At 40.7% G+C, this 23,073-nt stretch overlaps 1 protein-coding gene and 1 long non-coding RNA gene across 7 annotated transcripts in view; one reads left to right on the top strand and one right to left on the bottom strand.

The window, feature by feature from the left end:
* The first annotated feature begins 568 nt into the window (after positions 1-568).
* On the top strand, positions 569-1,883 carry LOC121088348. The gene is made up of 2 exons (XR_005827924.1): positions 569-1,289; positions 1,827-1,883. It is a non-coding gene; the product is annotated as an uncharacterized LOC121088348 (long non-coding RNA).
* A 102-nt stretch (positions 1,884-1,985) lies between these two features.
* The window catches only part of RESF1 (retroelement silencing factor 1), a 38,276-nt gene continuing 17,188 nt past the window's right edge, over positions 1,986-23,073 (bottom strand). For 4 of the 6 annotated variants that reach the window (XM_040594243.1, XM_040594242.1, XM_040594246.1 and 1 more), the window contains 4 exons: positions 11,119-11,196; positions 4,315-9,743; positions 3,450-3,524; positions 1,986-2,264 (listed from right to left, as the gene is read on the bottom strand). In XM_040594243.1, coding sequence (XP_040450177.1) covers positions 2,122-2,264; positions 3,450-3,524; positions 4,315-9,703 — 5,607 coding nt within the window. In that variant the 5' untranslated portion in view covers positions 9,704-9,743; positions 11,119-11,196 and the 3' untranslated portion in view covers positions 1,986-2,121. Of the gene's footprint in view, positions 2,265-3,449; positions 3,525-4,314; positions 9,744-11,118; positions 11,197-19,819; positions 20,900-23,073 lie in introns of those variants that run through there. The other 2 variants (XM_040594245.1, XM_040594247.1) reach the window with 2 other exon arrangements.

Raw genomic sequence — 23,073 nt, 5'->3', positions numbered from 1 at the left:
CCCAGACTAATAGCTGGGCATGCAGCAAGAAAAGTTATTAGGATAGCTGTGCCAGACAGAAAGGGAGTTAACCTCCTGAACAGTTCCCTAGTTTGAGAGAAGAAACATACACATGATGTAAGGGGAGGACTTCATCCCCAAAAGCCAATTTTTCATTCAGCATACAGATAGAGCTAGGAAATTATAACATTACATTCCCCTGGGTAATTATAGCCAAAATGCCTACAAGCACAGATCTTGAGAAATGGAGCAGTACTGAAGGCTTTTTAAGTACTCATGACAATCAATTTCCAAGTCAGAGCTGGGTGGGAGGGGGCAAGATGCTGAAGAGAAAAACATTCGTGATGTTTTCTGAAGTGTAAGTATGTGCTGTTAAGGAGTTCACTAGAGAAAGCTTGGACTCAAGTCCAGTCCTCACTTGCAACTATGAAACCTCTTAAGAAAGATCTGGCACTTATTTTAAAGCTGGTTTGCATCTACAGGAATATTTCAAATGACTATTTTAATTAACTGCAATAAACACAACTTTATACTTTTAAACTAAAAAAAAAAAGACAAGGCATAGCCTTCAAAAGTTTATTTCAAGTATAAAAATCATACAGTGAAATATCTACTGAGTTCTTACTTTCAGTATAAAGGTTTAAACAGATAGAAAGAATCCAAGTACCAAATTTCTGAAAAAATATGATTCCATTCAAAACTCTGAACAATAATGAAAAGGCACTTAAACAAAATATATCCAGCAACGAAGAAAACTCTTATGTCACAGTGAACATTTTACAAAGACATTAATTACAGTCTGGTTAAAGCGAGCAACATAGTCCAGACAGGAGTGAATTCAAACTCCCTGCGCTTCAACAGCACTTTTCTTCTAAGTGTGAAAAAAGAGTAGAGAAAAACAAGAGAAGTCTTAGTCAACTATTGGTTTACAGCATTGTGTTCAGATGAAGACTGAGAGTTCAATTTGTACAAGTTCCACAAAGATAAAAGTAAGAAAACTACATAGCAGCACAAATACTTTGTGGAATCCCCTGACCTGTATGGTTTTTTTGAGGATTTTATATTTGTATTCCCAGTTTACATTTTTAAAAAAAAAGTTTCTACAATAACAGAAAGCCTTTTTAGAAGCACCACAACCAGACTAACATAAATAGAAAATAAAGGTGTAGTGCTTGGGAATCCACTGCAATCCCTTTCCAGTAGCAATATTTTTCCACTGCCAGCAATGGAAAGCAGAAATTTTCTAGAATCTGAAAACAAAGAATATGACAATTTAAGTGAGTTTGAGGGTGTTATAAATTGAGACCACAACGGATCATAATCCAATTAAAATTTTATTATAGCAAGTAGAATATGAGCAAAACCAGCGCTGGACGGCAGGGGAGTCTGCGCTCCACCAACTGCTGTCCTGAGCCGTTCAAACAGTCCCTTTTTATACATCTTTACTTCCGTGTTCATGAAGTAGTGGAGGTGCTCTGCGCATGCTTCAGTTGTTGTTAGGGGGTCGTTTTCTGCCTCCTGGTGGTCGTTGAGGCCGAAGTAAGAAGTCTTCCTCCTTTGTCCCATAGTTGACCCCTCACTCATATGTCCTTATATGGGGTTGTTTGCCCTGTTTCTGTCGGTTCCTGGACATCTGGTGGTTATCTTATCTTGCACAAGCGGTATCTGGTTTAGTTTGTGTAAGCGATTGTGGTTATCCTATCTTACACAAGCGGTGTCTGGTGGCTGTTTGCATAAGCAATTTCATATCTTTTGTTGCCTAACCTTTACATTGGGCTTAACATAAATCTTAATAAACAATACCCTAGTCCATAGTTTCTTACAAGGGTTTTTGTCAAGGTTCAACTAACTCCTGCATCTTTTAAAAGAGATTCAAATATGCCCAAAAGAAACAATATATTTGACAATGGCATTTTCAGCATATTTGTGCAACAAACACAAAATAAGAACTCAATCATTCACAAATATGAGGCAATGGGGGGGAAATTGCAAACAACCAAAAAAATATTTTTTTTTTTGTTTTACTATTATTCAGAAATATGAAGTAAACAGGAAAAAGCATTTAGTGTTGGCATGTTTTTCCCAGTTATATTGAATAAGACCTACGACACAGGAGTGCTATCATGGCTTTTGCATCTTTTTTTCCAGATACATCTTCCTGTAGGCCTGAAACATCTCTTTTGAGTCTTTGTTTGGAGTGTGAGGAGCCTCACCACCGCCATCCAGGATCTGTATAGCTGTATCAAGTGGAATACTGTCCTCAGCTGAAAGACAGACAAAGAGGGAGGTTAAACCAAAAGTGGAAGAGTATCAAATGACTGCTCCTAATGTATGTGGTACTTAAGGCCATCCATTGTAAAAAGAATGCCACAAACATCCTTCCTAAAGCACCAGGCACCTCAGATTTAAATCAATCTCCAAGCATCCTTAAGCACCAAGTGGTTGTTTGGGTGTCTTTGTAAGAGAGATTTCTAAAGAATACTAAGAAAGGTATGAATGAAGATGTGCATTTGTAAAAGCAAGAGAGAAACAAGACAAAGGGCTAAAAGAATTAATGACAGGCACCAATAGCCAAGGACACATGCGACAGCAATAAAAGATGTAAAAACTGCAAAATGCATTGCCTGCATCAAGACCACAACACAGATAACTTGTCAGCAGAGGATTTGCACTCTGATAAGTCTAACAAGGTTACAGCATGCTGAATGCATCATTTTGCTCCCTGTTAGACCAGTAGGAAAACAGGATTATAGCTAGAAAGGTAACTAAAGCAAAGAAACAAAGACAGTGGGGAGCAACCTCACTCAGGATTTACAAAGGATGAAACAACCAAGATCTTGAGATTAAAGATGTCACTGTTCAAACTCCTAAAGGGTACAAAAGACCATCTAAAAAGTAATTTGCCAATCAAGAGAAACAAGAAAGATGTAATAGTGGCACCACTTTCCCTCTGTGTGTCATACAACTAATCCTGTCCATACTCTTGGGACACAAAGGTCCCAGTACCTGTGAACATGGGTGTATGCACAGACAGCGTCAACTTGCTGTGAAAGCCAAATAAAATTAAAACAACAATTTTTGGTTTATCGGCTCACACTAGATTTTGTTACATTACTTCCTACATTTTAAAGTGGGAAAGGGTTAGCTTGGTTTTTACCTACAGTTTAAAATTGTACTTGCATCTTGTCACCAGTGCTACTTCTGATTCAAATGCACACATGTAGGCAGGAAAATTCCAATAGTTTCCAACAACAAATTCTTACAGCAATAAAAATCTCCACAAATCTTTGAAACTCATATGTCCACTCTACAGCTTCCATTTCAGCAGCAGAGCTAGTAAAGAGTAAGTTAAAATTCTTAATTAAGATTTGCTACTGTAAATCAAGCTATTTGAAATCAAGCAAAGAGTATTTAACTTATATTTCAAAATAAATAATGAGTCATTTCACCTGTAAAGATCTCTTCCAGCTTTTTTTGCTTCACCGGATTACATTTTAACCAATCTTCTTTTTTACTTTTGACACCTAAAGAGAAAATTAAAAAAATGTTTTGGGGTTGGTATATCACAAGTTTTGGTCTCTATTCAGCCTCAAATTTTAGCAGATAGACCAGCACATGCAAAAGGAAATTTGGGTGTGAAAGTGACTACAAGTGTTGATACATACAACTTAAGATTTGGCTTTATCTAAAATCAAAATGCTACATTTGACACAAATATGCTTCACAATGCACCATATTAAATGTTGAAAGATTCAGGATAGGGAAGAAGAGGAGCAAAGAAGGCAGCTTAAAGCATACACAGCAAAGGTTACAGAAACAGCGTGCAGGATACGTCTGGCCCAAGCCCTCTCTCCATCTCAGTGCTCCAAAAGATCTTCCCCTCCCCCATCTACTCAGCCAGATTTATTTACAACCAGGTGAAAGCTGAACACAGATCAGATCACCTTTGGTAACTACACCAAGGGAATCTGCTTTCTATGAACAAGCCAAGCTACCCTTGTGCAAGCAGGTTAAGCCTTCTCAACTTTACTTGAAACTGACATGCTCTGAACTACTCTGTATTCTGTAAAACTTAAGGAAAAGGAATAAAACATTAAATTGAAGGAAAAAGACTCATTCTTTTTCAGCTTAACACACAGCTACAGTCTGTCAGAAAGCTAGCTAAGCTATTGCAACTTTCAGCTTTTCGAGTCCCGCATTTTCACTCTGTAGTTCTGTGTACCATGAATTTAAAAGCAGTATATATACATAAAAAATACTTTTTACTTGCAAATCAATTTACTATACAAATTAATAATCAAGATAGCATCATACCTGCCACAATGGCCTTCTCTCTTTCCAAGGAATGCTTTGTGGCTAAGCTTTCTTCATCAGTGCTTGGTTCTCTGAACAGTATCTCTGGACACAACTTAAATTCAAGTACTTCTATTTTGCATGATTTCTCAACTTCTGAGACAGAAGCACCTCTTTTTGCATCTTTTTGTGACACTTTGGGCTTTATATGCCGGACAGGTCTAACAGGTGACGTCTCCAATTTTGTCAGATATATGCATTCCTGTGCCATACGTTTAAATGCCACTCTGTTCAAATAGTGTTTTTTTGGTTCCTTTTGAAGATGCAATTTTAATCTGTTATTTCTTCTATTTAAATATAGCAAATTTTTATCAGGAAATGTTTTCTCAGAGCATTTGTCTCCGTTTTGACCATCATGACATCTCTCTTTGTTAGAAAAGTAGTTTTTAGAGACAGTAGTAGATCGAGCCCTTTTTCTCTGTAGTTTAAGCGCAGAGAGATCTGCTAATGAACTCTTTGATTTCCAGCCATTTTCTGCTTTGAGTCTTTTAGCTTTGTCAGTATTTACCGTGCAATTACGTGAAAGCTGCTTGAAATTCTTTGCTTCAGATTCTTTCAGTTTTTCCTCTTCCACTTTTGTTTTCTTAGGGTCTCTCCTCCCAGTCACATTTTCTTTCCTCTTCCGTTTGTATGGCTGCTCCTGTGAAGGATAAACTTTCATAGATTTATGCGGAGAATATTTGGGGTTTCTTGACTTAAAGTCTATAGTGCCAAAATATGGGAACTTCATAGCATCAGCACGATGACCATTCAGCTTTTTATGTTTTATTTCTGCTGACAATTTGGCTTTCTCTTTGATGTTAATTCCTACATCTTGCCCAAATATCTCCTTTTCTTTCCTACAGTTCTGTTCTTCAGATGAGATCTCTTGACAGATTTTAATTTTTTGTCCTTGAATGACTTCAGCGTGCTTAATTTCAACAGTTACTGACTCTGTACATCTGTGAATATCAGTTTGGGATTTCACTGCCAAACCTGGTTTGGTTTTATCTTTTGAAAGGGACTCCATTTTGAAAACTGTCTCTTGCTTTTCAGATGACTTTGTTATGTTGTCTGCATCTGGATGGCCAGCTTTCTCTGACAACTCTTCCAAGGCTGTCTGATGATCTTTTTTGTCAGAATCAAGTTCTTTGCCTAACAATGGGAACACTCCGTCAATTTGCAGCTCTTCCTTCCAGCTACTCCTTTTAGCTTTATCAACATCCTGGTTCTCAGAGGAATTAAGTGGTCCAATTTTTTCCTGTTCTGTTGCAAGTGATTTGTATTCATCATTCACCTTTAGCTCAGCTTTTCTGTTCATTATAGAGGTGTATTTGCAAGTATCTTTTTTATGTTTGCTATCAGTACTTGGGATTTTTTCAGAAATCGGCAGGTTTTCCACTGTACAGCTGTTCTTCATTTCAGCATCAGATTTACTGTTGTCTTCTTGTCTCTGTAGAGAGCTAGTATTTTCAGCTTTTGAAAGCTGATCAGCATTTTTCTCTGAACCAGACATTCCCAATTTACTGGGACTCCAGGGCATTGTCTGTGTTACAGATAGCAAACCCATTAAAGAACAATTTTCAATTTTTTTTCTCCTGGGGTTGGAGGTTTTTTGTGGGGTTTCTTTCTTCTCACATAGACTCTGATGAGGCTGAATACTACCTTCAAGGTTCTCCTCAGCTGAAGCCTTTTCTGACTGTTGACTCACTACTGTCTTGCTGTCACTAGAGGAACTCTGGTCATGTTCAGGAAACAGTTCTTGCATTTGATCAGCGCTTAATGCTACAATTTTTATCTGATCTACTGGATCCTTCGAAGGAGGATTCTTGTCACAGATCTGAGTCTCTTTCTGAAGCTGACTCTCCATCCGCTCAGCCACAGAAACATTTTGTACTGGTTCTTTTGTCAGCCTATTAGCACCTTCAATGCCATACGGAAACTCTTTCACTAGTTCGGACAACTGATCATTTAGACATTTAATGGGTTCTGCTCCAAAAAGGTTCATGTCTTTTTCTGTGCTAGTTTTACTGGATATGTTATTTTGTTTACTGTTGCCCCTTTGAACAGCAAACACATTTCTTTCAGCAGTTACACTGATTGAGACATCTGGTGTACGTTGAGCTAGCTCCTGGTTTATGCCAGCAAGCATTTCCAAGTAATTTTTAGGACGCTTCAAAGATGCATTGAATGACTTTTTTTGTTCTGAGGTAGAAACTGTTTTAAGAGGACTGCCACTGCTTCCTTTCTCCAAATTACTAGTTGTGATACCATCCAAAATCTTACCCGCTTTCCTCATGCAGCTTGACGATTCATTCAACATCTTTTGCAGCAAAATCTCTTTCTGGGGAGCATTATTGCTCAGCTTATTTTTACGTAAGTCCAGCTGTCGTTCCTTTTGTCTTGGGTCAGTTGCTTTTCCTTCTGATGAGGTACCATTTGGTGCATTTGTCTCAGGGACTGACTTGAAGATACTTGCTATTTGTGGGTTATAAAATTTATCACCTTCAACAAGAGAACATACACCAGAAATACAAAACATCTGTTCTCCCAACACTGCTGTGGATTCATCTCCTGTCTCTAACACAGCTTGCTTGTCTTTATGGTCTTTTATACCTTCCTGAACAATTTGACTAGAAAAATTTATGCCCAATTCAGGAAGAGGTGGCTTGTTTTGTAATTCAGGCTGCAGATTTCCTCTGGCATCTTGTGCTGATTGACTAGCTTCCCTTTGGTTTTCACCATATGAACCTTTTGCATTCACGCTGGTTTTTGCTATGTTTCCATCAGCTAATTTTGGCTGTTGCAAATGCGGGTCCACCTTCTGTACCAGAACACAATCACTGGGTGATGACCTAGCAGTATCTATTGTTCCTTTACTGGTATTTACCACACTTAAACCACTTTTCCCCTCTTCTTGCAAGCTACATATGCTTCCTGAATCAATCACTGGAGAAGTTTTACCTGCAGATGTTGGACCTTTGTCTGCCTGCTCACTCTGTGTTCTCTGTTTGGAAAGTACTAAAGGAGAGACAACTGCAACTTGGAGTTCAACGCTTTTTATGAAATTGCAACTTAAAGTATCAACTTTTTGTCCTACAGAAGCAGTTGTTACAGGCAAAATTGCTTCACCTGTACTAACAAGAACATTATTTTGTTCTCTATTTTTTGTATTTTGGATGTGCAGTGAAATCTGATTTTCTGTGGGACTTTCATTTACCTGACTATTTTGCACACTTACAGATTCTGACGAATGTTTTTTCCACAAGTCCAGGCATGCAGTTAGCTCTTCCACAGAGTAATGATAATTGTTCTGTTTAACAGATTTATTTTCAGGAAATGGTGTTTTTTTCTGAGCCACATCACTCTGGAATTTAACTTCACCAGATTCAGTTGTTTCTGACACAGAAGAGTTTGTGTCAACAATAAATGGCTGCTCACCTTTCGCACTTTCTACATTCTTCTCACTAGTGTCTTTTAGTAAGTTTCCACCCGAGACAGATACACCTACCAGTGGTTTCTCACTGCACAAGAGACTTGTCAGTATTTTATCAGCAGTAGCACCAGCTGTCTTCTCTTTCAATACATTTGTGCTGCTCAATACAAACTGAAGAAATGACGAGTTCTTGGGGTTAGCTGGCACATTCTTTGATGCCGTTTTGACAGAGCTATCCACTTGACTAAAACATGAAGCATTGTTCAAGGATGTCACAGAGTTTTGAGATGAGGCCAAGGCATGTGAATCCTTTTGTTCTGATATGGGAGTGCTCTCAAGATTATTTAATTGAGTTGGGAGTTTGCTCTGAGAGGGAATAGGAGCAGGGCTTGAAAGGCTTCCTTGCTCCACCTGAGAGTCACTTTGAGTCACCTCTAATCCTCTGTTATCAGCATCAGCTTTTTTGTCATTTTTTTCTTCAGGTGAAGAGTTAAGTATTGGACACTCAGTCTTCGCTGTTTCAGATGGGGAAGGTGATAGAGTTCCATTGGGCATCCACGGAAGACAATTGGCAACAGTAGCCTGATAACTTGGAGGAAGCTGGGGAGTACCTTTGTCACGTTCTGAAGCTGATAAGAGTTTCCTTCTGTAATGATGCATCCTTTCAAGCAGGACACATTTTTTTTTAATAGTGTGCAGCCTTTGAGCTTCCCAAACTAATCTGTCCTTTGTAATTGTTTTTCCATCTACTGCTGCTGCTGAACAAATCTGAGAATTAACAGGCCTATTCGTTAAACTACTAGTCTGGCCTTCCTGAACTGAAACAGGATCACTAAGTTGCTTTGAAGCAGTCACTGAAGAAAGAGTTTCCATTTCTTGTACAATCTCATACAGTTCTTTGGAAATGCCAGTGGGTGGCACAGGCATTTCATTAAAGGGCCGATTTGCTGTCACATTTCCACTTGAATTACAGACATTCCTAACTGATTGACTGACTGACCCAGATTGCTGTTTCTGATAGCATTGCTGAAAACTGTTAAAACCAGAAGCATTTTTTGGATCTGATGGGTGCCTCTGTTGGCTAAAGGCGTATCCATTAGGCACATTTTGAACAGCATGTGGAACACCTATTGAAGATTGTGCTGCAGCTCTTGAATCACAGTTGGCAGGCAACAAAGATGGTGCACAACATCCTCTAGGAGTTTCTGATCCCAACTGACTTGGTCGATATTGTTGTAGCAGCTGGACATTTGCTTCAGTATCTTGATTCAGCGATTGTACAACTTTAAACTGAGTGTTGGGATGATACATATGGCTTTGGACATGGTGCCCAGATGTACCAAGGGACACAGAATTATTCTGGGAATGAATGTTACTTTGATATAATGTTGTAGTTCTCACAGAATTATGCTGCAGTATTTGCGGCTGCACAGTGTAACTGTTTGTGGTGACATACTGAGGTTCCCGGAGTACATTCCTCACGTTATTTCCAGTGTTTATTTGAGAAGACAGGGGAGGTAACTGTCTAAGGGGACAAAAGTAGGCGTCAGAGTTTGGCCAAGAAGCCCGAGTCATCTCTGCCTGCAAACGTGGTGTATGATTGGGAGGTTTTGGAGCTATTGGTAAGTAGGGTGGTAGATGTCGATTAACTGAGTATTTAGAAATAAATAAATCATTACCAGCTACAGATGCTTCTGGTAAGGCCTGATCTGAAGTTTTGAGTCCTTCAGAATTTACAAAAGGGAAGGCAACATTGCTAGTTGGCAGATACACCATTTGGTTATTTCCAGCACAAGTGCATGCATTTTTAGAGGAACAGATGTTTGTCTGAGGAAAATCATGTGCATTACAAAGCAACTGATTGTGACATGCTTCTTCATTTTGCAGGTTCTTCTTTGCATCAGCATTCTGGAGTGATCTTGCATTCCAGTCCATCTTTTCTTAATTTCTTTTTCTTCAGCCAAAAACTAAAATGCTAAGGAAAAAAAACAACATTCAAACTTTGATCTTTCGATCAAAACCTATTTCACTTACCAAGGAGTGATTTAGAATGCAATATGAACAAAACCATTGAACTTGAATTGCTAAGCAGAAGGGCAACTCCATTGGCACATCCCATGGACATCAAAGTTGTCAAGTTGCATAAATTATTTGCCAGAACACAGTTAAGGTAAAAAATGACAGAGTAGCAACTAACAATTCTATTGACTGTCTGATGACTAACAAAATTCTCACATTATTCTGTTAATTCTATTATCATTCAACTTTTTAATTTAACCATAGATTGCTGTATTTACCTTCTCACCCAAAACCAACGGAAAAAACCCAATGTATTTTGCATAACATGATACAATTAGCAATGCTCAAGAGCTGAGCATAAGCAGCACGTATTTATATATATAGATATAAAACACAGATCACTCAGTTTTCAGACAAGAAGATTCAACTTCAATTACACCTTCAAAGAAAACAAAAGAAAAAATTAATTTGGGTTCAGTGAAGATCTCTCATAATAATGTGGCCCGCTTGTTTTTATTTTACATGTCATTTGCCCTTCCGCAACACTGTGAGCGGTTACTAATATTTGAGGAAGATGACTCTGTGACTGTAGTGAACAGCACATGTAGCTACAAGTAAAGCACCCCTAATTCTGATTGGTAGCGTTAACTTACTCAGCCAGCAGAAGGTATGAAGCATAGAGATTATATCATCACCTCTACTATTGCAATAAATACACCTCCAGGAGGTGAAGTCACAAATCTCTAACTCTTCATATGTTATATTCCTGAATTTACATTGATTACCAAAAGCCCAACTGGGTGAGCATGTTACTTCTGAACAACCTCTGGGAGCTTGTTAAAAGACAACATCTTCAAAACAAATATTATTTCAGTCTTCAAGAACAGAAAGGCACAAACAAACATGACAACCTACAAGCATGAATGCTGCCTGCATGTCAGTAAGTTCCTCTCAGTATGGTCAAACCCACCTAGCACAGAGCAAACACCTCACTTTATGCAGGGTGTAAAGACAATTTCCCAACAAAATGTTTCAGGTAATTTCTCCCAGATCACTCAAGGATCCTAATTTTCTCTTTCATGGGCTCTTTTAGATTTTAAGACTCTCCTGACTTCAAACGTAAAAATTAGAAGCATCACTCAGATCTGGCCTATAAGAGACACAAGCTTTATAATTTTCCAGGTCTTACATCAAGATTCAAAGATAGCTCTATCTTCCTTCACTCTCTTTTACTTGTTCCACTCTCAAAGACACCAATAAGAAAACAGGAAAACAAGGTCGCGTGTTAAATTCGTAAAAAACATCAATAACATTATTAAGGCAATACTTACAGTGATGCAGGAATGAGAAAACAGGCTTTTGCATCCAAGCTAAAGATTTCAGACTGCTGATGATACACTGGGTATTTCCTGAAAAATAATCAGAGGATAAAACAACCATGTCCTTGAATTAGATTACTGCTGAAGAAATTTAAGACATTTATACATTCCAGAAAAATGATCGAGGTATATAAACAAGATTAAGATGCCAACTAGTAGTAACTGTAAAATTCTTGCTGAACAGAGGAAAAATATTGACTATGTGCAACACACAACTTCACCAAGAGTAAAACCCAAGTCTTGTCACTGTCAAGACCATAAAAATCAGTACAACCACAGTTCATCATCATTATTAGCTGGATTAAGAAAATTAAGTTTGTGACTGATGACAATCTTAAAATTTTTATAACCAATACAACAAAACATGCTACTTTAAAAAGTGGCATTTGGCAGAAAGCACTTGTCTTGGGAAGACCATTTGAGAGGTTCATTATCAGTACAAAACTCTGAAAGACAAAGACTATTCCTCACATACAATTGCTCCACTCCTTCACCGGCTACTTCCTCACCTTGACCACAAGCCTCAGAAACCACCAGCAACTACCACACAGGCCACTGCCAACTTTTGATTGACAATGCATAGAAAGGGAATGGAGGGACATCCCCACTGAAAGCAGGAAGTAACAGCACAGCTCTTCAACAAATCTATCATTCAACTAAAACAGCTACACGTAGACTTCTCTGACAAATAGTTTTAGGTGTGGCTCTGGCCTCTGTCTTATGTAGTGACTCTGAATCACTCTGCAGAGACACCTCACGTTCACCTCACAGAAAGGTTTCAGGGGAATTTGGGTCATCTATTGTTTTGCCAATAGACAGGGTCAGCAGAAAAGACACAGACACCAAGTTAAAGAAGTGAGATTATCTTTACTTACATTTAAAGCAATAGAATAGTAAGTGAAATAATATAGCAAGAATAAGACAAGGCAAGGCATCTAATTACTACTATATACAGCAGACTATAAGAATAAAACGAGACAAGGTGATGCACCTAATCATTACTACGTAAGGTTAGCTATAGTGACTAAGAAAGGTACATCACCAATCACCCTAATACGCTACCATCGCCCAGATCTGCAGTCACTGGGGAGCCCCTGTTGCAGTGAGGATTTGGCAGGCCTGTCCCAGCAATTGGGAAGTCCCGTGCAGGGCATCCCCTTGTAGGTGAGGTCTCCAAAGCCACTGCAAGAAGGTCCAAGTTTCATACTGTTGAATAAACAAGCTCACATAATTACAAATTACAAATGCAGAAACATCTGGTTTCACTCTCCTCTCCAATCCCACCAAAGCCTGGCCAGGGCTTCAGGGAGGAACCAAGCGAGTTTCTTTAATCTACTTGATTTTAACCACCAGTTTCCAAACAAGGCCATGTGTCTGGTTTCAAGGCCTCGACCACCTGCCTCTAAGCAAGGAAGGATGCACTCTGTCTTTGCTAATGATTATATTTTATCTGAGCTACATCTTTTGCTAATGATCATACATATTTCACTAACAATCATGCATATTCCATTAATGATCGAATACTAAATATATATAAAAATATTTGGTTGGTAGGTTCATCTGGAGGTCAACTTTGTCTCAGGGCCTGTTGCTCAGGCCTCAATACTTTATATAATATAAAGCCCAGCAAGTTTAACTGCTACAGGTTTCTATAAAGGGGAAAAGGAACAATACATCCAAACAGTGGAAGGTTACATTTCCTTCTGTTTTCTAATACCCTTAATCTACACAAAACATCTAAATTAATTTCTGATAGGAAAGACCTCAATTTTTATTGCCAATGTTTGTTACTAATTACTTCTGAGAGGCCCTCCTCTAAGAAAACACATAGAGAAGAAAACAAATGAAGCCTAAAACACAGAATAAATTGTTACAGGCAGTTGATTGTCGCAGCACTATCAAAACTCACCAGCTGCAACAAGGCTTTTACCATCCCATACCAGGTTAACTTCAAGAAGTAGCTCCCACACCTTGCCCCGGCACAGCCACTGATCCCCCACAAGGTTTCAAAGGTTCATCTACTGTCTGTGCTGTTTCTTCATCCTCTTCAGGCCAGTCCACCCTGCTGCTTCTCTCTGCTGTGTCTGGCCTCTTCCAGCAGCCTCTCCTCATCTGGGCCCCGTTCTTCTCTCTGCTTCTCCCAGGGCCTCTCCTTGTTTCTCCTATGTCCCAGGCATGCTCTCTCCTCCCTCTGCTTCTTCCAGGTCTCTCTTCATCCAGAACTCCTCTTCCATCCCCCTTAGAGCTATTTAACTACTTAGCAGGAACCAGCCACAGCTGCACATTATCCACATCAGCCAACCCACCGCTCTTGAAGCAAGCCCACAGCTGTATATTACCAATGTTAATTAACCCAGCTGCATTCCTCTATAATTCCTCTACAGTTGATCTATTGGATTGGCTAAGACATTCCAGCAAAGATTTAATACTTCATTCACTGAACACTGTAACTTAACACTAAAGTCTGTACATGTGCACACTGGAGCCAGAAAACACCTAACAGGGAAAACACAGGGAGAGTATGAGACTCAGCAATGTGTCAGACTCATGAGGGACCAACCAAGATCACAGTAACAGTTGACACGTAGAGTATAGAAAGCACACCCAAAACCAGTTCACTATCACCAGTCAAAAAGATAGTGGACATGGAGTGGACTCACAAGGTCACACCCCTTGTCCTACACATTGCTGGAAGAAAAAGTTAACACAAATGCAGCAAGACGCCACAGAACCATGGTGTGGAAACTACTGTGCCAAGACTGGACAGTAACTGAATGGCCAGCCCCGAGCAAACACCATTTCTGCAGAAAACAGCTTGGTAGCATTAATGTATTTAGCATTAATGTATTTAGCGTTTCAGCTAAATGGTAAATGCAACAAGACAACAGCTAAGATACCTGCATGATGATCATCAGGTAAACTGCTGACCTGTCAATTGGTTTCTGTGATTCACCAGGGAACATGGACAATCAGTTCAAATAGAGAGTCAGAAAATGCAGAAAGCAGCAGGTTGGTTGCTGAAATTAAAGGGTATAAAAAGACAGCTCACCAACTGTGGGCTAAGACCAGCAGCAGAGGATCAAAACACTGAAGAGCCCCACCACCTGAAAAATTGTTATGGAGGTAAGCATCCATCGCCAGGCTATGTCAACACAAAGACAGGTAGGTGTTGCTCAAGCCCCCGTGGCATAAGCATGGTCTGTTAAGTGCCAATACACGGATCTTGTGGACTGTAACAGGCTGGGAGAACTTATTCTGGGGTTGCTGCTATAGTCAACCTCTGACAAATGGGGTGGATAACAATACCTGGTAAAGTAAAAGTAACTATTACTTTTTAATACCTGGTGTGTCTGAATGCTAAAGACTGGTTTATTGGGAGGGCATCTGCTCAAAATTATCAAGTCAAAAGCAAAGATGCTCATCAACCACCAACTGATGGTGTTGAAGAGGAATACTGCAAGAGGGGACCTGGAAATTAGGACCATGCATGGCAATCAGTTAGCTGATGGGAATGTGCTTGGGAGGACAAGGAGTGTGAATAGACACAACAGTTAACATGATGAGTCATAAGAGAGGAAAGGGGAGTGGGGGTGGCCCCTTGGTGCCAAGGAGAGGTAACACCTCGCTGTTAATTGATGACTGTAAACACTTAAAAAGTGTCCTTTGTTTGTAGTTAACCACCAATCAGGGATTGCCTAGTATGCAATGCTTAGCTTAAAGAACCAATCTGTTTAAAAGCGTGCAGCTTCTGAAAATATATATAAACTCGTGCTTGTGTACAATAAATCGACATTTGTTTGCATCAAACAGCGTCCCATCTCTCATCACGGCAGAATACAATCATCATCTGGATTAAATAGTAACTGGAGAAGATCAAAGACAGTTTTGAAACAAAAAAGGATTCAATAGGAGTATAAAAGAAGCATGAAATACTTAAGAGGAAAACACTCTCGAGTAAACAGCAGTAGTCAAGACCCGTGTACCAGTGCCTTGAGTTACCCTGCCAACATCACCTCTACCTGCGCCAGACAGAGCACCCTCTCCATCAGATAGATGTGTCTAGTCACATGGTTTAGCGATAGACTTGGCAGTGCCGGGTTAATGGTTGGACCTGATATCGCAAAGGTCTTTTCCAACCTAAATGATTCTATTGCACTGTGAAAGAAGCCTAGCCTGTATCCAGCTAAAGGACTGACAGTGCGGACTGCAACAAGCAGGGTGCCACACTTCAGCTGTATGCATGTAAACTCATGGGAATGCCTTCTCACCAACACAGGAATTTACTCCTGGGGAACACTAGCAAATAGATTTTCCTAAGTCACCAAGCTGCAATCAGTAAATACGTATTTGCTTGTTTTAGTAGACACCTTTTCAGGATGGACAGCAGCTTTCCCTTGCTGTACCAATCAGAGGAGACAGGTCATTAAGATATGTGAACCAAAGAGCTCCTTTACGTAACTTTGAACTCCCCAGTGCATCAGTTTTGACTAGGAGATTTGGTTTGCCTCAAAGTTCGAAAGACAAATCCCTAAAAGAGAAGCGGAAAGGACCATATATTGTTTGGTCTGCCTACTGACATAGCACTGAAATTAGGAACAGACTCCTGAATATATTACAGAGTGATGAAACGGTGGATCACTAAGTAAACTGGGGACTGTAAATTAAAAATTTCTAACTTTGATGAAGCGTACAAGGGATTTTGAAAAATCATATCTTTAATTCTTAAGTATAATCTAGTTCATTTTGCATTATTGCATACTAATAATAAGAGCTAGTAGTGATAGAGCACATCTAGAGAAACACTAACTTCCTTGTAACAAAAAAATACTATAAATTGCTGTCCTTTGCTTAGCTAGTGATAGGACAATGCAGGAATCCTAAGAAGCAGCCACGAAAGGATCCTCGGGAGGACAGAAAATGATACAAATAGTGAGCAAAAACAATTGTTGGGTCTGTACACACCTCCCAGAAACCTCAGAAAACTGAATACCTCTAACTGGGATTCCCACCACTGCTAACGTCTCTTGGGGAGAATTGTGGACAAATAAGTCTTTCAATATAAGCCGAGGAATAGAAGACAAGGAATAGGAAGTAACTACCCCAATCTCCCAGCAAATTATTGCACTTGGGGTATCCCAAGATCCAATGCCCCAAAAGGAATAAGTAAATTAGATAGCAAAATAGGTTATCCAACTTTCATTTGGAAATAACCAAAATATAACAATAAAACAATTGATGTTTTGACACCAGTTCTTAAAACCCAAGTCTGATTTTGGCCAGTCACAGAAGGAACAGACTGGTATTGGATCAGCGGCACAAAAGCAAGAAAGGCCTTACCTGTACATTGGTCAGGAGTTTGTACTTTAGGAGCCATATTACCCAATTTAACTACAGTCGAAGAATTGGCACCAGGATTATGGGTATGATCGTATATGAAGAGACACAAGAGAAGTAAGTAATCCTTTGACTGAAAGACCTACAGCACGGTTAGGAGTAAGTGAGCTCAAAAAAGCTATAATAAATGTATCAGCAACAGTAGACAAAATAGGAAATGAGACCTGGGATGCAGCGTCCACTTCATAGGAGGAAGTATCAAAATTAGCAGAAATTACTATTCAGAATAGAATGGCTTTATTTGACATGCTATTAGCATCTAAGGGGTGTGTGTGGTGGTGTTTCAGAGCAGTAGAAGATCAACAATATTTGGAAACAAACTAAAATTTTACATGAGATGCAAAAGGATGACACTTCTATTGTCTTTGCTGAAACATGGAAATGGCTGACCTCTTGGGTATCAGATTTAGGTTTACCGATAAAGGTGGTGATACGCATTGTGACTGTAGGAGTTCTAATGCTTGTACATTGAATTAATACATATGTACTCACATGAGGGACGTTGTTTGATCTTGGGTGGACCAACTAATGAAAAGGCGAGACTAATATAAGGGGAAAAGATAAATTCTTCCTTTATACAGTCTCAAAGGAAGATTTTGATACAATAATTTTTAATAAATATGTAAATATTTATAATAAAAAAAATTGAAAAAAAAACAAGAATGTTAATCAACCCTTATAAATAGTTAATAAGATATGGCCTTGAGGGAAGGCATAGACACCATAAATAAGTCAAGCTAAGAGACGTGGCGTATGAAGGCATAGACTCCGGTTGTGGTTCAACCAGAGACACTATTGTGCAGAGGTCATATTAATATCTCAGTCTGGATATAAATTCCAGCTGCAGGTACCACCAGGCTCAGGGCAGAAACTGTTTATGCAGTCACATAGCTATATATTATTACAAGCATGCAAACACTTTTTGGCTAGATAACCATGTTTATCTTTCTTACTTTCCTTCATAATACCCAGCTGTTCTCTACCTCCTGTCAGATCAGACATTCTCCATCCTCCTCTCATACATCTCTCTTCAGACATTCTCTGTCCTCTCATAGATCTCTCTTATCTCCCATCAGTAATGATCAGACATTCTCTATCCTCCTCTCCCACAAAGAAATAATAAGATCAGCTCAAGGAGAACAAAATGGTTAATGAGACCAAACAGAAAATTACTTGACCTATACTCGAACTATCCTAACTAGCATACTAGAAGACCCCCCCTCGAGCAAAGCAAGCCCCCTACTAACAAAGCGGGCCCCCCCCCAGAACATGCACCTTTAAATGGGAGAGGGGTCTTGTAAGAACCAATGAGAATTAAGTGTTGTAATGGTTGTCTGTACTGGAATGAAGGAAAGCGCAGTTGTAATTCATGTTTGCACAATCAAGTGGAAAATTGCAGTTGTAAAGATTGCAAAGCTGTTCACAAAAGTGTGTACAGTGGGTTTTGCAGGTATGCCAAATAAGGACAAAGAAATCAAACAGGATATGCGATTGTACAAGAATCAGCCACATATATGCTCTGCATCCCAAGATCACCAAAGGAGGACAAATGACCCCTAGTAACAGACAAAAGCATGCGCAATATACTGAAGCTTATGCAAAACCCAGGAAAGGGAGTAAGGAGGGGATTTCTCGAAAATCAAAAGAAGAACCTATAAAAAGGAATGCTGCAAACCTGCAAATTGTGAGCCGTTGGTGGAGCGCTGACTCCCCGGCCACCCAGCACTGCTTTGCTTGCTAACCTCAATAAATTAACCGTTCAAACTGCAAACTGACTCTAGTTCATTTTTACAACAGTGTGACTAAATGCAATTGTAAACAATTGTTCAACACATGGTAAGACAATTTATATGCTTTAAGAGGTAAGTAAACAAAGCTAGCACACCACTGAGTACCCATCTCTGCGCAGACATGTAATTAACTAGTATCTTGACTCTGCGCGTGGATCAGCTTGAAGAACCCTGATTTGGGATAACAGTGCTGTGCACGCACTGCTCAGTAGTCACCAAAACACTGGTGAGTTACCAGCACTGTTTTAGCCATAGATCCAAAATTCAGCACCATACAGCTGCTGTGAAGAAAACTAACTCCATCCCAGCCACACCCAGTACAGGGCTGCAAAGAGCATGTAAAGCTCACAGCCAATATGCCTTATTTAGAACTACTGTTTTATTAGTTTCAGGTAACAGATTCTTGAATCACAGGCTCATCTTTTTTCCTGGCATATCCACTTCCACACTAATCAATCAGCTAGTCCCATCACAACATGATGAAATTCAGCATGCTGAAGGTATTAAAAGGTATCAACTGCTACAAATTGATCTTTGTGCTCCAGTGCCATGGCTGGCCTGGGATAATCAGGTGGAGAATGCAGACAGCACAGAGGCTGTCCTACAATACCCCCACAGCACACAAGTATACATAAATTAATCAGGGATATAAACAGTCAGGAAGTAATGCATGGTATAGAAAGCAATGTGAATAAAAGTAGTTTGCCTCAGGTTTGCAAGGTGATGACTTGTATGTAAGGGTTAATTAATAAACATACCAATTATTTCCATTTAGGTGTTAAGTCTTGTCTCTTTGGCCAAGTACAGACTGACCTAATCTTGCTCTGTATTTTTAGCTGGCCAAATAAGATCTGGCTTGAGCCCAGAGGTAACTGCACATTGGCATCACATTCAAGCCAACATGCTTTGCTGATACTGATGCTATGCATTTCACTTATATGTGGGAACTTAAGTTAAAACTGCATTTTGAGCTCCCACTTCTTTTTTCTTAAATCAAACTCGACATAAAGGTTTATTTATATATACATGTAAAAACATAGGAACACAAACTAAGAATGAACATCTTAACTGAGAGGATCTTCAACTTAACTTTGAGTTTACTCATGTAAACTGTTAGCCTGAACGCCCAGTACAACTGCATTAAAAAGCGATCTCTCACTAGCATATATACACCCCTACATGTAGGGCTCGTGCATGTGACTAAGAGCCATTCATACACTCAAAGAGTGCAAAAATAAACTGGTGTGGAGAAATTAGTTCAAATTGTGCTGTTGTAGTCAGAGCCTCTGCTGCTATGAACCCCTTGAAGGAATAGTTTCAAGGCACAGAGTGAGGTTTATTGGGATAAGGCACTTGTTAAATAGGTAACAATTACACCACCCTGCAAGTGAGGACTATCCTGTTTCTATTCCAAATTCCTTATGATCTGCCTAATAGGCATCACTCAGTTCCCAGGAAAGTGCCCTCACCTGGCATCCCAAGTAACAGGGAGGATCACCAAGGCATGGGCCAGCCACTCCTCAGGAGTGCTCCCATCAGGGCTCCCAGGCAGCAGTTCATACATCACTCTCCTCAGTGCTTTCTGCAGTCACTGCTTAGTGGTGTCATTTAGCTGTTGCCACACAAGCCCAGGGCACTACTTGGTCGGGATCATCTCCTCACTGGTGCCTATGTTTGGGATCTCCAAGGTCCCAGGTAGCAAGCATACAGGCTTAATGTCCAAATTCCCAGTGAGACACACAAATCATGACAGCAAAACTCAGGGTCTTATTTATCAGAAAATAAAATACAGGAACGTGAATGTACAAGCATAAACAGTTTGTTACAGAGCTCCTTAAAGATAGTTGGCAATACATCAGGAATCATACTACTGAAGAATCATATCTTCAATCAGCCCATTGAATCTGAGAGTCAGTAACTACTAACAACATCAAATAGAGGCTATATCCACAGAGGTTCCTTTGACAAATGGGTCTCCCAGAACCTGGGCGATGATCCAATTCCAATCTAAAGAAATTTAGAGCAACAAGGAGCGACTAATGACAGAAGTGTCTGAGCTTGCAGTGAAGAGAGAAAGGAAGTGAGAGAGAACAAGAGTAAGCCAGCTTTCCTTTTTCACATGAGTAAAGTGAGGAGAATTTATACCTGTCCTTAAGTTTGTGGCAAGTGGAGTCAGGGTCCCTGGTGTGCGATGTAGACCTGCCGGCTCCCCTTCCTTCCTTCTACTATTTATTTACATTGATTCTTATGGAGCCTTTTCAGGTTGACATGTATTAACAGAAAGGGACCCTTAACTCGGAAGCGGTGTTTGGGGCAGCACTGGCACAAAACCAGGGGTGCTGTGAGTCCTGGAGCTGAGTCAGGGAGTGGGAGATGGCTGCTTCTCCTAGGAACAAGAGAGACACACCAGACAGCCATTACCTTGGGCAGGACACCCAGGGCAGGGACATGAGCAGCCAGCAGCTCTTCCTAGTTCACTCCAGGCACTTGTCCCTTGAAGGAGACTGGGGTACCATGCCTGGAAGGGGAAACTGCACCATGATGCATCCCCAGCCCATGCCCATCACACGTGCTGGGATCCCCGAGTTGCCACAGCAGAGGGTCCAATAGACTTGAGCCTAACAGCCCATCCAGCCCCTTTTCTTCATTGCCAAAGACTCCTACCTACTCACCCTCGGGCACAGCTGGGCAACCCTTCCTGCTTTACCCTTGTTGCTTTGGATCTAACTTTCTGTGAGTCAGCGGACTGCCCAGGGCCAAGTTGGAGCTCTGCACAAAACATACAAGACTATTAACATCTGCAATGCCTTTAGTTGCATCACTTTCCCATCTTCCCACCAGAACTCTGTAGCACAACCAGGAGAGAACCCAATTCTCAGGGCAACACCCAGTTTTAGCCCTACAAACTCTCCTTCCAGACCTCTGCTTTTTCCGTTTCAGTCATTTGAGATTTCACAATTTCTAAAAAGAACAGAGTATTTCCATTTAAAAGGGACAATATAAAGAGACTCCACAACAAACTCCTCTCTGCACTCAATACCCTCAGGGGGCACGTGTGGCACAGATATCAGTCCTGGCATTGCACAAACAGGACACAACAAGAATGCTTTTCCCCACTGAATCACATAATGAAGGGGTGGAAATGAGGGGTTAGTATTGTATTATACAGTGGTTTTGATCACACCAAAAAAAAGAAGCAGCACAGAAGGGAGAAGTTGGATGCAACGCCTGGGCACCAAATCCAGATCGTGCTTCCATGACTCAATAAAGGCAGGACAGTCCAACCAGACAATTTTTTATTCCCCAGGCCTCTTAGCAGGTCAAGTCACACATCTGAAGAAATACAGGACTACACCCACTCATGCTTTGGCTGTCAGCCACGTTCCTACTCTGTTTGTCCCATAGCCAAGGTCATATGAAATGCCCAAGCAGGTGTCACTGCTGTGATGAGAAGGGTAGCAGTGGTAGCAAACACTGACACCTACGATAAAGCCAGTCACAGTTCAACAGTAACAGATGAAACTGCAGAATCTTCAACCCAAGCCTCCAACCTGAACCACAGAACCACCATGGTAGCTCTCTGGTTGCACAAGTGTTGGGGTCATCCTGCTGCTAAAGCTTTAGTCAGGGCTGCAGCACACTATGAAATACATCTTCCCTCAGACATGGCACAAAGTGTCACAAGAACTGGTGTTGTCATGGTTTAACCCAACCAGCAAGTAAGTACCATGCAGCTGCTGACTCACTTCTGCCCCTACCACCACAGCAGGATGGGGAGGAGAATCTGAAAAAGGTAAAACCCATGGGTTGAGATAAGACTGATTTAGTAAGTTAAATAATAACAGTAATGAAAAGGGAGATAACAAAAACAAGAGCGAGAGGAATAAAACCCATGAAAAACAAGCCATGCATAATACAATTGCTCACCACCCACCGACTGATGCCCAGCCAGTCCCTGAGCAGTGATCCCCGCCCCAGCCGACTCCCCACAGTGTATATACTAAGCACAAATGGTAGGAAATACCCCTTTGGTTAGTTCAGATCAGTTGTTCTGGCCATGCTACCTCCCAGCTTCTTGTGCACTGGTTCACTGGCAAAGCATGGGAAACTGAAAAGTCCTTGACTTAGGGTAAGCAGTAAGCACTACTTAGCAACAACTAAAATGTCAGTGCTGTGTCACAGCACAAGCAAGCTATCAGGCTGCACCAAGGCCTTTACCATCAGTCAGATTCTACTGTCCATGCTGTTTCTCCTCCCTCCAGAGGCCAGACCACACTGCTACTGCTCCTCCTCCATCCAGCCACCTCTCCCACCATCCTCAGGGCTATTTTAACCATTTCGCAGGAACGAGCTACACCTGCACATCATCCACGTCCATCAACCCACTGCCTCCAAAGCAAGGCCACAGCTGCATATTATCAATGCTAATCAACCCACTGCTGCATTCTTCTGCAGCAGGGGTCCTCAAACTTTTTAACCAGGGGGCCTGCATGCAAATGAAGTGGCAGGCAGTCATCTGTGGCTGCTTGGTTCCCCCTCCCCACCCCCTGGCTGGGGGGCGGGGGCACGGGCACAGTTCTGTAAATACCGGGGGCCAGACTGAGGACCCTGGGGGGGCGTAGTTTGAGGACCACTGCTCTGCAGTGTGGTATCAACATTATTCTCATACTAAATCCAAAGCACAGCACTGTACCAGCTACTAGGAAGAAAAATAACTCTATCC

Source organism: Falco naumanni, chromosome 5 (genome assembly GCF_017639655.2).
Source record: "Falco naumanni isolate bFalNau1 chromosome 5, bFalNau1.pat, whole genome shotgun sequence".
In the NCBI taxonomy this organism is placed as follows: domain Eukaryota; kingdom Metazoa; phylum Chordata; class Aves; order Falconiformes; family Falconidae; genus Falco; species Falco naumanni.
The sequence above is the reverse complement of the archived record's forward strand: the minus strand, read 5'-3'. Positions and strand labels throughout refer to the sequence as shown.